Source organism: Ostrinia furnacalis, unplaced genomic scaffold (genome assembly GCF_004193835.3).
Source record: "Ostrinia furnacalis isolate ACB-3 unplaced genomic scaffold, ASM419383v2 OfSCF1896, whole genome shotgun sequence".
Taxonomy (NCBI): Eukaryota; Metazoa; Arthropoda; class Insecta; order Lepidoptera; family Crambidae; genus Ostrinia; species Ostrinia furnacalis.
The window spans coordinates 79,935-95,776 of record NW_021132135.1 but is presented as its reverse complement, the minus strand read 5'-3'; the positions used below and the strand labels follow the sequence as shown (position 1 = coordinate 95,776).

The window sequence follows — 15,842 nt, the reverse complement described above, 5'->3', positions numbered from 1 at the left end:
TACCTACAGTAAGAGACGCGCCGCTGAGCGCTGCGCATGCGCTCTTAGCTGAACCGTCGAAAAATTCCATACAAACAAACCGTGTTATTGTGTTCCACCTTAACCATTAGTGATACAAAGTGCCAAAGCATTTAGTGTGCTAAATTAATGTACGAAACTAGTTTATCGAGTGAAAGGACCAGTCTCCATTTGGTGTCGTGAGTTTATGTAAGTACTGGAAATTCAATGTTTGAAATTGATTTTACGCATGCTTGCGACGTCGAATCAGCATCGAAGTCGTTAAAATAAATGTTAGCTTGTGAAACATTGAAGGCCGTGCGTTAGATGCGTTTTTATTTAGTTGATCACTACATAAGTTTGATTGATCACAACAGTTGAACTCACAGTTTCGATGAAATATACCTATTTAATTATTTCATTATCAACAACCATTACCTCTAACAATGTGATATTTTCCCGAATGTGATAGAGTAGATTAATTAGCATCTACGTATTAATAATTAAAATTTTCGTTATCACCATAACATAGAACTTGTAACCTTGGTGAATTCAGTCAAAGAGCAGCTGAATACGTCAACAGAGCTAGCCACTTCAATAACTGGATCTCACTTCTGGACAGTTTTCATTCCAGAAATCATCCTGTATATGTAAGTAGGCCCTAAGTTCTTCAGGGTTCTTGCAGTGAAATCTTCCGTGTATTTTGGCAGCTAACAGTGTTTGAGTCATCGCAAACCCGTACCGATCATTGTCACTTTCCGGGCATGCGTTTGCGTCGCTCTTGACATACATTATCGCAATGATTCACTTGTAGAGAGAAGGACCTCTCGTAATCCTTTTACTGCTGGCGAGTTCCGTGAGTGCCTAACTGTAGTTTAACCGTACAGGCTCATTGCGAACGATTTTATTCATAGTAGCTGGAACAGTCATACATAATGAAAAATATAAAAATTTACTGAAATATCAATGTATACTTACATACAAGCATTGGTTCACAGACCAATGGTGGTGTTGACATTGATGACTACGAGTAGGTGAAGGTAACTATTTTATTAAATTATTATACATGTACTGGAGTTAGGTGATTGTAATAGCTTTTGTTAATTATAAACATAATATCGTAGATATTTACATTATGACAGAATACTATAAAACATAATAAAAATCCGAAATAATTTTCTAATAATATTTTTTTATGCAAAACAAGGCAGGTATTTGACCACAATCGCACCTGATGTTAAGTAGGATGGTACATAATATCTGCCCTGTAAGTGCCTATTCACTCTCGCCTTATAGTCCGGATTATAGTCTTCGGGAAAGACAGCAGCAGGCAAGGAATTCCAGTCCCTAGCTGCATTATGTACTTAGACATATTATGTTCGTTCGTTTCAGCCGAAAGACGTCCACTGCTGGACAAAGGCCTCCCCCAAGTCGGTCATAGGGTGCGTAGTAATGATGCGCGCTGCAGCGGCCGCGGCGTACGCGTTCGTGTAACCGTAGCTTTTAAGACCTAGTAGGGACATTATCGACATTACTTACTTTAAAGGAAAATAATGTTTTATTAACGTTACTATGTGATTTATTTTAAGGTTGAATTTTATTTCTTTATCTCATATCTCAAATCATAATTTAAATTAAATGTATATGGCCATTAACTACTAGTAGATTTCTGTGTGCTAAGCTTAGGTAATGAGTGATAAGAGATAAGCTGTGCCGTAAAATTTTTAATGCAGTATGACTGTTATTTCGTGCTGTAGTAAATGCTGTTGAGCAAAACACTAACGCAAAAAATAAAACGCAAGCCGAGAAGCTTACGTACCTACGCTACCTTGAGAAGTTAATAGAAATGCCGACTTGGGATAGCGTAACATTCAATCCAATGCCTTTTACCAGATTGTGCAAAATACTTACTCATTTGGAATTTATAAATAAAAAGTGCAGTGATAGGGCAGTGTAACCGGAACATTTTTTCAGTCTCCCAACGCTGTCTAGCTAGAGGCTTACGAAGAGAATTTCAAGGGAATAATTTTGCAGTGATTCAGTAATCACGTATCAACAAATCTTACTCAACTAATTCAAGGGCTAACTAAACTCCTAAAAACAAAAGAGTAAATTAACAACTACGAGCTCGTTTCTGATACCTCGATGACGTTGTGTGATCCAGCTTCAAAGTTGAAAATGAAATTACTATTTTTCTAATTATTTGGCCTAGCCTCAAAGACTGGGCGTCTCTCAGCACACCTTGACGTGAGCCTACCGGGGAAACTCAGTTCCCTACAACGTAACGGTAACACAAGGATGCAAATGGATGTTAATAAGCCATGTTGTCCGACGCATATTTTTTATTTCCTACGCTGAATGAACCAAATGACTATTGACAATCTAGTTCTGAATGTACCTAATTATTAACACACAAAAAATATGCTTGTCAAATTATTTTACGAAGGTTATGTGTACTTATCACGTTGTGATATGGGAATGTACTCCACGCGGCTGCATGACACATGACTACCTACTGTTAAATCTCATCTTGAGTCTAGATTATAAAATACGAAAGATAATAAATACTTAATCATGTTTCATTTTATAAATGAAAACTAGTTAGTTAAAGGGTATGAAGAAAGAAATATTAATAAAACATGTAAAAGTTTAAGTTTTAAAAAGTAAGTGCAAAAATAAATCAACAAACGACTATAAACTTTTATGAGTATCAATCATAATGTTCTCTAAAAATATTTTCAAGACCTTTTCGACCCCTCTGTTACTTCTTAGTAAAGCTGAAATTTCAATGTAGAGAGTGCTCTATTAACTCGCTAAATTCTCAAATACGATTTTTCAGCATTTAACTACGGTTTACAAATAATTAAGTTAAAGTAATAAATAAGTTTTCTAATTTTTTTTACTGAACGACTATTTTTTTTTACGAATAACGCAAAGCTACGCTAATTGGCTTTGACATTTAATGCTCTGAGTAATTTAGGCTCGACATTAGGCAACCTGAAAATGTAGGTAATAAAGGCAATGTACTCGTCTAATTATGTATTTAATTATCTTCACTTTATGATTAGTTTCCTGAATCACCTTCGTAAGTACACTGGCATTGCAGAGAACGTGATGGTATGCAGTAGGCGGGTACTTATCTATCAGCACAACTATCAGCTAGTGTGATGGAGTTTATCATACTTATATGCATACTGCATAGTACCTGGTAGATATGCGAGTGTAGTATACGTAGGTAGGTACGAACATGTTCCGCCCACCTCAGTATGTAATATGTCAAAAACCCACAAAGAAAGTACCTTGTTCAGTAGTTATTGCGTGAAAGAGTAGAAAATCCAGACATCCACACAAAATTTTGCATTTATAATATTAGTAGGAAGTAGGATTGTAAGGTAGACTATTTAATATCTAAAAATACGTAGTATAACTCCACATAGGTACATGTGGTTGAACATTTATTTGACCAAATAAGATTATGGTTTACATACGTATTATTATGGAGTTAAATATTTTGGAGTTAATTATTTTTTTAAATCTGTTAATTTTGCTTCACCACCCACTAATTACATAAAAAAACTTTCAGAATACAATTTAACACCTATTTACATAGCTCTTAGCAGAAAGTTATGTAGGTACCTACAATTCAATATTAAATACAAATCAACAATATTATATGTCAGTTTTTTACGGTTGGTGTCGGATTTCGGAACAATATTTTTATCCGTTCGTTAGTTTCAAAAATGGCCTTCCCCAAGGATTTCCCTAATGAAATATATTATATTATTGGCAGGTAGTTGCTAATTGCTCATAAGATAGGCCCCCTTAATTTAATTTATTGCCCGTGGTGCATAATCTTTTCTTAAAGGTTTTAAACCTTTGTTTGTCACCTGTCATCCGCTTTGCAATGGAGGGAAGTCGAACCTTAATTTCGAACTCCTCCTANAAACCTTTGTTTGTCACCTGTCATCCGCTTTGCAATGGAGGGAAGTCGAACCTTAATTTCGAACTCCTCCTATGTTCTTCTGATTAATTTCGTTGCGGGTCCAATGACAGCTTAACTTTCCCCCGGGACAAACTTGACCTTCATTGGTTGGGTTTTTGTGGCGGTCAAGCTGTAGATCCTGGCTACACAGGAGTTGCAAGTGGTGGGAACGAGAGGTGGGAATAGTCCCGTTAACGAAATTTATTAATTTAAGAAAAAATATGTATTTTTAACTTTTACAGTTAACGACGACGACCAGCAGCTGCTTAGCTGCTTTTTACTAATTTTTAGATTAGTAATGAAATAATTTTAAGTCTCAACGCGGACACTGCGGAACATGCCTGATATTGAACTCTTTAATTACACGAGCAAGCAGAGTCAAAATTTCACACTAGTACAGTCATAATACATGTGATCTTGATAAAATCAGCGTGACTACATTTGATAAGTCGCAGTCAGAAACCGTGATTTATCAGCGATCTTAATTATTTTACGTCATTATCGATTCTAACAATTTCGAAGAATTGTTTTTGTAATCTATTAATAAAGTCAAGAATGTGGACTTTATTCGTTGCGGCTAGTTTTCACTGAGGGATATGTAGGTATTGTTATCGTTTATTTTCTATTTATACATTTTTATTGTTAATTACGGGTTATGTGTTGAAATCAATGATATCAGATATTTAAATCCGGTTGTTATGTATGTAAGATTTTCAAGTGAAATTTTGAAAGTACTGATATAATATATAACACAGAAAAAGGAAAATTTTACTGATGTTCGTTCATGCAAAATGCAAACCTGTTTATAAATTAGGCTAGAATCTAGGTTTATGTTGGTAATTTCTGAATGTCTCGACTTCAACCGCAAGCTATTTCAAAACACGCAAAATGCAACAAACTCTGAATTAAATAGAATCCATATTACTTAGTCAGATAGATAACAATATTTATTTCTTTGTGGTTGAACTCAGTCCCTACCCTATACCGATAAGCTGCGGTGATCAACGAACGTCCTTACAGTCACAGTACGTACGCAAAGGTAGACTTATCGTCTGATCAGTCCACGTAAGTTCATGAAGGATCGTTTTCGTAGCTAATCATGATTAACATTTTCATTAGGGAGTGGACAAAGCATGATACAAGATAAATGCTTTTTCCTACAGATGACGATGACATGTTTTTGTCTGATGACGTAAACTCCTGCCGCTGCCTAAATTGTTTCGCGGTTGCATTATGAAAAACTAATCATGCATCAACTCTCGGCATTTACTTTTGTCGGTCAGACTTGAAAATTTCCACCATGATCAGCCATTTATCTACTTACTTAATTGACAGTTATAACGACATGCAAGAGGCAACCAACATTCAGTACCTACATCTTAGCAAAACATTTGTAACATAAATTAATTAGTTAGGTACTTACAAAGAAGGAGACAATGGAGTCGTCATCTTGAACATCTGTTTTTTCTCTTTTGTTACAGATTGTACTGGGCGATTTATTGAAGAAATACAAATGGAACAAATATCGAAGAGTGCTAATTGGGGAGAAGCAGGTAACGTAAACACTGAAATCATGAATATTAATCAAATATTACTCTAAAATTTTTGAGAGATTTTGCAAATACTAATAGGTTTTATTCCCATAATATCCATAGGTCATTAGGTCTAGAGCGTATCCTATTGTACTGGGCATTTAAATACGGGCTCGCAGATTCAAAGAACTGAGTGGGAACAGTCGTAAAAATTGCCGAACCATGGCAGAACGAACATGTTTGAGTCTTGGCGATTGTATGGTAAATTGAAATAAAAAAAACAAGTTAATGTTTGTTATCTATTCCAGACCTATTGGAATCGACGGCAGATCCAAGCATATCCGTATCAGAGATGGAGGATGAAATACCCACCTTGACAGTCGCTGCCATCGTGGGCGTCACCGTGGTGGTGTTGCTGGCCATCGCAGCGGTCTTCCTGCTCGGTGTCCTTATTGACTGGCGGCAGCAGTAAGTCTTCTTATCATATAGTTTAGTAAAGTAGCCCACTAGTACCACACTAGCACTGTAAGGCAAAACTTTGTTTACAAAACGATTTTGGGGCAGATTTAGCCTAGGCGTAGAGCACCGACTTTTAGTTGGCTGATAGTTGGAATCAGGCTGTTGGTCAGTATGGACACAATGGAGATGTATGAAAGTGCGCACATAACACCGTATGATTCTTCATACAAATTAGAATCGGGTCAACTATCAGCCAACTAAAAATAATTATCTATTATGTATAGATAGAGGTGTTTACAACTGCTGAAGAGTTTGACTACGGGTTTCTGGGTAAAATTACTCGTACTTTGAGTGATTAATATGATTCAGTTAAAAAAGAAAATAATGATGATACCTACTATGCTATGCTTCAGAAGTGGATTCAACTAAGACATACTATAGGTTGTTAAAATTAAAACCCCCCTTGATTCTAGAAGTCTGATAGAATAAAAATTGTGTAAAGTAAACCAAGTGGCATAAGTATTATTTAAAAACAGCAGCGGTATACGCATTGTTCCAAGCTATCAAGTTACTTTCTACAAAGTCATAACAAAACGTAATCTTACCCGGCAGTGTAGAATAACAATGATGTTTGCATTGGTTTCAGGCGAATGTTAGAGAAAAAAATGGGCGAAGTCAAGAGAATGAAGCAGCAAAGGCGCGTTAACACGCACCCTGAAAGCGACGACGTTAGCATAGCGAACCACATGGAGGAGCCTGGGATGAGTTTACCACCCGCGGAAATATTAAGAAATGTGCCTTAGTCCACTATTCTAACATATACCTACTTAAAATTGAATCATTTTTATATAGCTTAAGTAAAAAAAACCTGAAAGTTAGATCTGGCATATACGCGAATCGTCTGTTATTATTAATTTAGTATTGAAAAATACTGCCATACTTTGTGTAAAGTTTACATCACTCTCAAAGTAAGTCATAAAATAATGGTCATAGTCATGGAGTCAAGTTTTGTGGTGAAGTGGAATGACAGTGTTACGTTTAAGAATATCATAGAATCTTTATACCTACTAATGTTAAGTACATTTGTACTGATGCAAGAACGGTTCAAATACGGTAAAATTAATTGGTTTTCAGATAATTTATATTAAAATTGCATACTTAAGTAATAGGTACCCACATAATTTCCAGGTGATATAATCTTACATAGGTTAATCTATTTTGAAAACTGTTAATATTATTCTGTTTTTTCTGGTCGATAATACCAATACTTATTAATTGTAAAACGCAATCATGCAGACTGATTTATTTTTCGATTATATGAACTCTGTGGCGTGTATTTCTAATGTATAAAACTTTTACATCCTGGTTATATATTATAATTTATTAAGAATTATTTGTATAGATTGTTATTAATTTAAATCAATGTTGCTGACGTTATCCGTTAAGTGTGATATTTTGAAAACAACTGTAAGAAAAATATTAATTGTAATTTGTAGGTATTTTTATTTAGTGTAAATTGTAGTTAGTGGACCAAAGTGTAAATTACTTTTTATTTTAAATAAGAATATATATTTTATACTTTACTTTCAGTGTTTTAAGATCTTGTTATCATATCCTGCTATGAATACCTATTTTTTTTACAATTAGAAACTCAGAACACTGTCCGGTAACTTAAGTTATAGTTCAGTTCAGTTTTCCGACATTTAATTTAGAAGTTTGAAGTTTATCACTAACCTATCAAGTATTCTATAAATATTTTCTTGTAAAAAAATAAAGAAAATAAGTGTGAAGCCTAAACTTCGCATTGATTGTACCTATTGGGCAAGTTTTCGTTGCACTTCGATGGAGGATTGTCTTGATAAAGTGCCGACAATTAATAAAGTGGGAATTTGACATTAATTGTGCCTAATATCTAGACCACACATTGAGTACACGATCCAGTAAACATCTTGATTTTATGTAACAGACATGTTTTATAAAAGAATGCAGTGCGATGGGTGCTTGTACGAACGCAATTATCGGTTCTTCATAGAAGTGTTTGGAAGGGAGTATGAGCGGCACTTGCTAAGTTAGCTGACGTTTCCACGGCCTCTTCAACTTCTTTTAATAAAGCCTACTTGGAATAACAATGCCGCTAATCAATTTTCTGCGATAAGAATAATGCAAGTAGGTTTACTGATAAAGCAATCACTTTAATTGTAATATCGAATATTTTTCAGTGCCGCTCAGTGGACGATTATAAATGGACATCTAGGTTGCGCTGATTTTAATTGATAAGTGACTTAATTATTTTTGAGGAAGAACAAAATGTGTGTGTAATAAAGGCGGGCGTTATACAAGATATTGATTTTAGAAAATTGTGATATTTTTGATTTGGTGTGATGGGTAATTCTAAATCGAAGAAGAGTGCGAAGGAACCGGACAAGTTTTTCGAGAGGGAGCGATGGAGGGAGCAGAAACGGGATGAGAAGCGTAAGAAGAATGCGAACCCGTTGAATAAGAGGGTCGCGGTGAAGGAGCCGCCGGTGCCGTTGGCGGCGATGGTGAGCCCGGTGCCGCAGAGCGCGGCGGTGCCGGCGCCGCCGCCGGCGCAGGTGCGCTCCTTCGACGAAGAGGCTCTGGAGCTCATGCGCTTCCAGCTGCGAAACGACGCTGATGCTTTCCTACTCAACAACATTCTGCTCTCGGTGCAGTTCTTTGAAAATTATGAAAGGTATTGTTGGTCAGATTTCTATCGTGTACTGAATAGTTCTTATGAAAGTCACGAATTTTGTTCGTGTCGTGTTTTACAAGTCATAATTTCTTTTAATATTATTTGATGCAATATTAATTGCGCAGTTCGAAGAGATAGTGAAGCTATTATCATTAAGCCTTCGTTGAATTCAAGATCAAGAATATAGGTCACAATTTCTAGATATCTATAATATAAAAATGAATCGCAAAATGTGTTGGTAAGCGCATAACTCAAAAACGCCTGGACCAATTTTACCAATTCTTTTTTTTAAATATTTGTTGAAGTCCAAGGATGGTTTTTACAGCGAGAAAAGTTTGAATAATTTCCGGGTAAACCCTAAAAAACTCGAAACTTCACCCCTAAGGGTAAAACGGGGTCCACGCGTACGAAGTCGCGGGCGGCCGCTAGTTATGGATAAATTAGGTAGCAATGCAGAACACCAATTGTATGAGCAGCTAAGAAGATGGAAATAATCGGAAAAAGTCGGTGTTGCAATAAATACTACTTATTGATTCAACCTACCTTGCGACTTAATCCGTGTAAATATCGATCAGTTACAAAAAAACTTAGAGCGCCTAGGTATTTACCTGCTATCCCCGAAAAAAAAAATGTAAACTTTCTTAATATTTACCGAAAGCTTTTCATTTCAAAGAAAATCCTATCGCATTATTCAAATAATTATTCGAATATTATGGACTCAGTCCGAAATAAATGATATCTTTTGATTCGATTATTTCATTCTAGAACTAAGTAGATACCTACATAAGTACACTAATCAAAGTACTGAAGGAGTATGTTAAATATCGACAAAATTATTAGTAGGTATCAAGAACAGTTATATCATTTTCAAAAAACTGCCAATTTTAATAGCATTTTGTAATTTTATATCCGTGTGAGTTTGGGTGGTCTCTATAGTTAGTGAACTCATGTTAAATAAAAAAAATAGCTAAGTGAGATTCTACTTTCCAACTTTATTGTTAATTCTCGAATTGAAAATTGACCTTAGTATTAGCCTTGTGCTTATCTTTTTGAGTGAGTAAAGTACCCCGAAGAAATAATTAAGTTCTGTAAATTATTCCATATCAAGTTAGAGAGGGAAGTCCCATATCTTTCGATAACAAAATTGTAGATAAAGCAGTCCCGTAGTGCAATTTGAATATACGAGTAGAGTCTTGTATCTAAGTAGTTCTAAAAATTACCTAGATGATATAATTTTTTAATGTTACAAACGCGCCCTTATTGTTATTGGAACTCTATCATACAACATAGGTAGTACCATAATCTAGTTACATGCAGAGTCCCTATAGTAGCGTTCTCTACGTAAGACAACTCTTTGTGAGAACTTTTGCACAAATATTAGGTAAAGAAAAGATGATTGAAGATTATACGTAGGTAAGTAGGTACATATGTCATCTATAACAATGTCTTATCTTGCAGCGGATATGAGTAAGCTATTTGAGCGTATAAGAGTCAATTATTGTATTTCATAAATAATTAATAAAGCTAAGTCTAGTTCTAATCTTTATTCCGTCTTGTGATAAACCGTGATTCTATATACTTAGGTGAGTTTAAAAGATTCCGACAGATAAGGTTCAAGTAGGTATGTGTTAGGTATTAAATTGTATTGTTGATAACTAATGACTCGCCTGGCTTCATTATACCTATTTATTTTAGAAATGTGAACTGCACCATTGCGCCACCATGTTTTTAAGGTTTACGATGAAGATTTCACACACAATAACATTCAGAGAGTATGACTTGTAAAACTTTGTAGCGGAGAGTTGAAAATAAATAGTAACTATAATAATGTCTTAATTACCACGTAGTTAACTTCACCTCAACGTGTAGTTTCTTGATAGCACTAACTTTTGATAGTCTTAGCAAAAATAGTAAAATCACGTAGGTAACAAGACTTAATCATATCGTTAATTACGTATACTTATATTTAATATTAGGAAAGTCTTAAAGTATTAATAAAGTTTTATGATTTTTATATATCTATTTAAAAATTTCGGTTTATTTGATTTAAAAATCAGAGATTATTGATATCATTATTCATTTTATCATAAGAAGGTATTAAGCTTTACAGTCGTTCGTGATGGTGATAACGGTAAACAATAAACATAATTATTAGGAACATAGGTAAACAGAAGGGATTCAGCACACATATTACTTAAAGATGACGTATCCTTTTGTTTTAGGGAGGTGCAAAATATTAAAAACAATCCAATAAGCGAACGGGAGCATATGATAAATGACGCTATGGTTCGTCACAACAAGCATGTTTTCTTCGCTGACCGACTTCAAGAAAATGTAAATGAACATGTCGTTTACCAAAAAGTTCGTGGGCAAATGGAGCCCTTGACTTCGCCAAGACTTTTTGTTATCTATGATAACGTGGAGGCCAGTGAACCGGGAGATACATCGGACTATAGCGCTGTACTCGACGCCCCCTTTTATAAGTTACGCATAGAAGATTGCAAAGAACCAGGTAAATAATATTTTCCCGGAAAAAAATTGCAGCGAAATTAAGATTATACTGGTTTTAGATAATTAAATATCATTTACCATTTTTTCAGGGTTCGTGAAACTAAAGAAATTGGAAGTTTTAGAAAGTACCTTATTGAAAGAGAATGAATCTGTACGAGCCAATAACATTGATTCGGACGACAGTGTGTATACAGAATCTGAAAAGGAATCCAATGATTCTGATGATTCTCCATCTACTTCAACAGGAGAAGCTTTACTGCAAAGTATTAAAAATAGGCTTGACACCGGTCAGGAATCAGTAGCACCTAATGTGAAACTGAATTTTAATGTACTTGAAGATACTGGGCGAAGGCGCAGTGGGCCATCTAAACAGGTCAGCGTGCAAGTGGAGAAAAATAACATTTTAAACATAAGTAATATGCGGAAAACCAATATTTTACTTGAAGAGGATGAAAGACGAGACTCAGTTGTCTTCAAACCAGATCAAATAGCAAGCGAAGACCTTGAATCTAGGCCCAGGAAATCTATTTTGAAAAATTCAAGAAGGCTTAGTGGACCTACTAGAGACATGAAAGCAAAAAATTCAATCTTTGATGCTCGGCCAATCTCTGCTGAAAGTATTATAACAGAGGATACCGAAACTTCTGGTTATAGATCTAATTCTAGTAGCTTGAAAACCAATGATTTGAGTGAAAATGAGTCTGATTATGGTTACTCAACAATAAAAGAATCGACTACTCCAAAGAGAGTGGAACTTAGCTCACTGGGCAACAGCTCACATTCATCAGGGGTATTGCCTGACGAAACCTGGACTTCTGTAGCTGTTCGAGCAATCGATTGGACTGATGATGAAGACGATGACTCCGACGATAACACTTCAAAATTGTCTCTATCAAGAAATCTATATGATACGCAGTATTATCTTTGTTCTGTGGGTTTTATGAGAAATTTTGTTGACAATTTCATACTTGACTTGGGTTCAGTTTTAGGTCTATCTCAAGATGCTATAAACAGCGCTCTCACTCAAGGGGCTAGTATTTACTGTGATACACTTAGGAATGGAAATAAGATAGGAAACGAAGTATTTCCTGCCCTTATAGCGTCTTGGCCAAATGCAGCTAATCAATGGATAATTCGGGAAAGGAAGATTATTCAAAACCCAAGAACAAACTTTAGTTATCAATGGCCAACCAAGTATATGGTTAGTAAAGCGATGGGATTTGGTTGTTTACTAGTACCTGTTGGGTTTCGACCAAAAAGGGGATTGAACACAGATCAGAAATTGCAGTGGAAAATAATATTCCCAGCAGCAGAACGCTACCTGGAGAGTTGTTTAGCTCATGCACACATGCGCTGTTACTTGTTTGCTCTCACTTTGCAAAAAAGTTTTATGATGGAACATGATAACTCCAAAATGGGAATAGACGTAAGCCACATCAAAAACCATCTTTTTTGGCAATGTGAAGATAACTACGCAAAATGGCCAGAACATCGTCTGGGTGAGACTTTGAGAATATTTTTGAGACGCTTTTACGTCCACTTTGGCCAAGGCCGATTTCCAAATTACTTCATGGAGAACTGTAACGACTTCAAAAGTATTCCAAAACCAGTTCTTCTAAAGATGCAACGACGGCTAGCTGATATATTGGAAGCTCCGGTAATGCATCTGCTGAGCGCTTTGACTAAACTTAAGTATACAAAAAAAGAGTTTTATCCCCAATTCAATACTCAAAGGTTATACGAAATATTGACTAGCAAAAATCCTCTAAGAATATTAAACCCTAACCTACCAATGCCCAATACAAATTATGCTGACAGCTCTGATACTGATGAGGAGCCAGATACAAACTTCTGGGATAAAGCAAAAAAACATGACAAGTATTATCAATGGAAAAAAGAAAAACAAAAGCAATTACAAGAGCGAAGAAAAGCACAGTTTTATATTAGAAAACAGAGGGCGTCGATAAAGCAAGAACATGAAATTAATACCAATGTAAGAAAATACTTAAATTTTTATCAGTTGGTCTTTATAAATGTTAAAAAAATCCATTCTTGTAAACTACAAAACAATTTTAGCTTGTTAATTTATTGCAGGAAGATTTAGATATTCTTTTCATCTGGTATTGGATTTGATTTTGACATGTAAAGGATTGATAAAAACATTAACTGCACATTTTTTTTCAAAATCGTGTTACTAATGTTTTTTATTTATTTCTAGATAATACTGCCGAACCGGATGGAAGTAGAGCGCCGACGTTTGGTTCTAGAATTTTTCATCCCCCACTTCATTGCTATGGCGCGTTCTAGTGAGAAGTTTGAAGCTATACGACAAGCGGTGATCTACTTGGAACAAGCGCAAAGGCTTTGCGTGCTGTTGAAGGAAGAACCCGCCGGGGAATACACTGCTAACGAATATTTGGATGTGATTAGGGACAAGCTGCTTGACTGTCAAAGAAAATTGGCTAACCAAGTTGGTTTCAAGCTTCCTCCACGACGGGAGAGTTCAGTTGAACGATCTGCCCAAAGGCCGATTAGAAAACTACGCCCCAGATATGAAAATATTACTAATCAAGACTCTCCCTCAGACTCTTCTGGTTTTTCAGCATTCACCTTTGTCGAAATACATGCTGAAAGCTCATCAAACCAGGATTCTATTAGGTTAAACATTGACGATATTGGAGAAGAATCGAAGTTATAAGTTTTTATTAACTATTAGTAGGCTACTATCTACTAGACTTTAGTATGCAAGAAATGCAGGTTATCTATGTTTGTAGTTAGATATTATTATACATAAATAAGAATAAGCTTAGTACTTAAGAATCTCTTAAAAATTAGTTTATTATATAAAATATATTTTATTCAAATGATCTGTTGGGTTCTTTAACAAAACTTCTTGTTTTTGTGGTCATGAAGACCTTACAAATGAAACACGTCTTTTAATTTTACGATTAATTTACGACGATTCTTATTTAGGATTTAATTTTGTATAATTTCTAAAATAATTAGTTATTTTAATGAGTTTAATGTTATGTCAGATCAAAACAAATACAATTTTCTATTTCCAAACTTGATGTAATTTCTATGAAAATAAAAAGAATGTAGTAATAGTATAGGGTAAACCGTATAGCTATTGCCCACTTAAAGATTTCAAACACATTGAGATGAAAAATTAAAGAAAGTATTTTAATTATCGACCATTTATGACTTTTTTCTTATAACTCAATAAACTGTTAAACAGAATATTAACAGTTTTTAGTTAAAACTTACGTAACTTAGAAAATATTGATATAAATTTAAAATCCTCCAAAAAGTACAGTCATTGCCCATTACTTACACTAATTGCCCACATCAAAGCACAGTAATTGCCCAGTATCTTAAAACAAAATAATCAATTTTAAAATGACAAAATAGGCTTTAAAAAAACAAAACAAAACATTAAACTTAAATTCTAGTAATACAGTCTTCAAAATTTCAAAATAAATTGCGTTTGGCTTTACTAACATACTATCAAATATTTCTTGAGCTGATGTTGATGAGGCAGAATCGGTAGAGACAGAATCATCTACTTCAAAACATAGATGACGCAAAAATTTGAATTTTATATGTAATTTTTTTTCTTCTTCGATATAATCAGTTCAAGTGGTTGCTCAGATTGTTCAATTAGCTGTTGGTTATTCTTCCCTAAAGTTGTATCTATTTCCTTACAATTAACATTTTCACTAGTAGATTAAACGTAGGATTTTCATTTTTTGTATTTGCGTTTGAATTTTTATCAATTTTTTCAAGCCAAACCATATTTTTCAGCAATTTATCTTGTAGATAAATTGTTGGATATATCTCGTACAGCTTCGATCGCTTTTTGCAAATTTTCTATGCTATATTGAACTTTTGGAGTCTTTGGCATACTGAAAATGAAACATTAAAAGCCATTTTAATATTTATGCCTGTAAATTGCAAAACAAGTCTAGCAATGAGCAACTTAAACAGTGCTACTGCATGGTGGCAACACTCTAATAATAATTGCCCTGGGCAATAACTATACATTAACATATGGCAATAACTGAAATGATGGTGGGCAATAACTAAAAATATACAGATTTACGTGCAGTGATTACCCACCGTTAAAATGACCGTTAGAAATCAAATTTTATCAGTTATTTTCATTGATAATGGAGAAAACACTTATAATTTCATCATGACTATACACCATTAGTTGAATATTAAATAACTTGCAAAAAAAATTTAACCTCTAAGCAAGTAATTCCTTAGTAAAATTGTTAAAGTCTTTACCTGTTTGAGTAACATTTTCACCCGTCTTGAGAAAATCCGCCATAACTGTTTTTTTTTTAGTGTTTCCTATTCTAGATTTTAAATCAACTGTACATTGATCTCGGAGCCATCTACTTAGTAAATTCAAATCTAACTGGAGTAATTCAAAGTCAGCACCTGACAATATTATTCTTAAAGTGGGCAATTACTACCAGTGGGCAATCACTCTCTGGTTTACCTATTATGTACAGTAATTTTGCATAACAGTGTAAGAAGTAAATAATTTTGTGAACAATGTTATGAATTTTCTAGTATGTATTACTTAGCATGCAAAACATAGGTACGCATACCAATTATTATTATGGCATACCTAAATCCT

At 34.6% G+C, this 15,842-nt stretch overlaps 2 protein-coding genes across 2 annotated transcripts; both read left to right on the top strand.

The window, feature by feature from the left end:
- Window positions 1-7,495, top strand: LOC114353979 (uncharacterized). Its single transcript, XM_028306183.1, has 4 exons — window positions 1-207; window positions 5,461-5,532; window positions 5,820-5,979; window positions 6,617-7,495. The coding sequence occupies exons 2-4, from the start codon at window positions 5,493-5,495 to the stop codon at window positions 6,771-6,773; spliced, it is 357 nt and encodes a 118-aa protein (XP_028161984.1). The 5' UTR covers window positions 1-207; window positions 5,461-5,492; the 3' UTR covers window positions 6,774-7,495.
- A 95-nt stretch (window positions 7,496-7,590) lies between these two features.
- On the top strand, window positions 7,591-13,971 carry LOC114353978 (uncharacterized). The gene is made up of 4 exons (XM_028306182.1): window positions 7,591-8,683; window positions 10,906-11,195; window positions 11,284-13,187; window positions 13,413-13,971. The coding sequence occupies exons 1-4, from the start codon at window positions 8,352-8,354 to the stop codon at window positions 13,890-13,892; spliced, it is 3,006 nt and encodes a 1,001-aa protein (XP_028161983.1). The 5' UTR covers window positions 7,591-8,351; the 3' UTR covers window positions 13,893-13,971.
- Window positions 13,972-15,842: the final 1,871 nt, after the last annotated feature.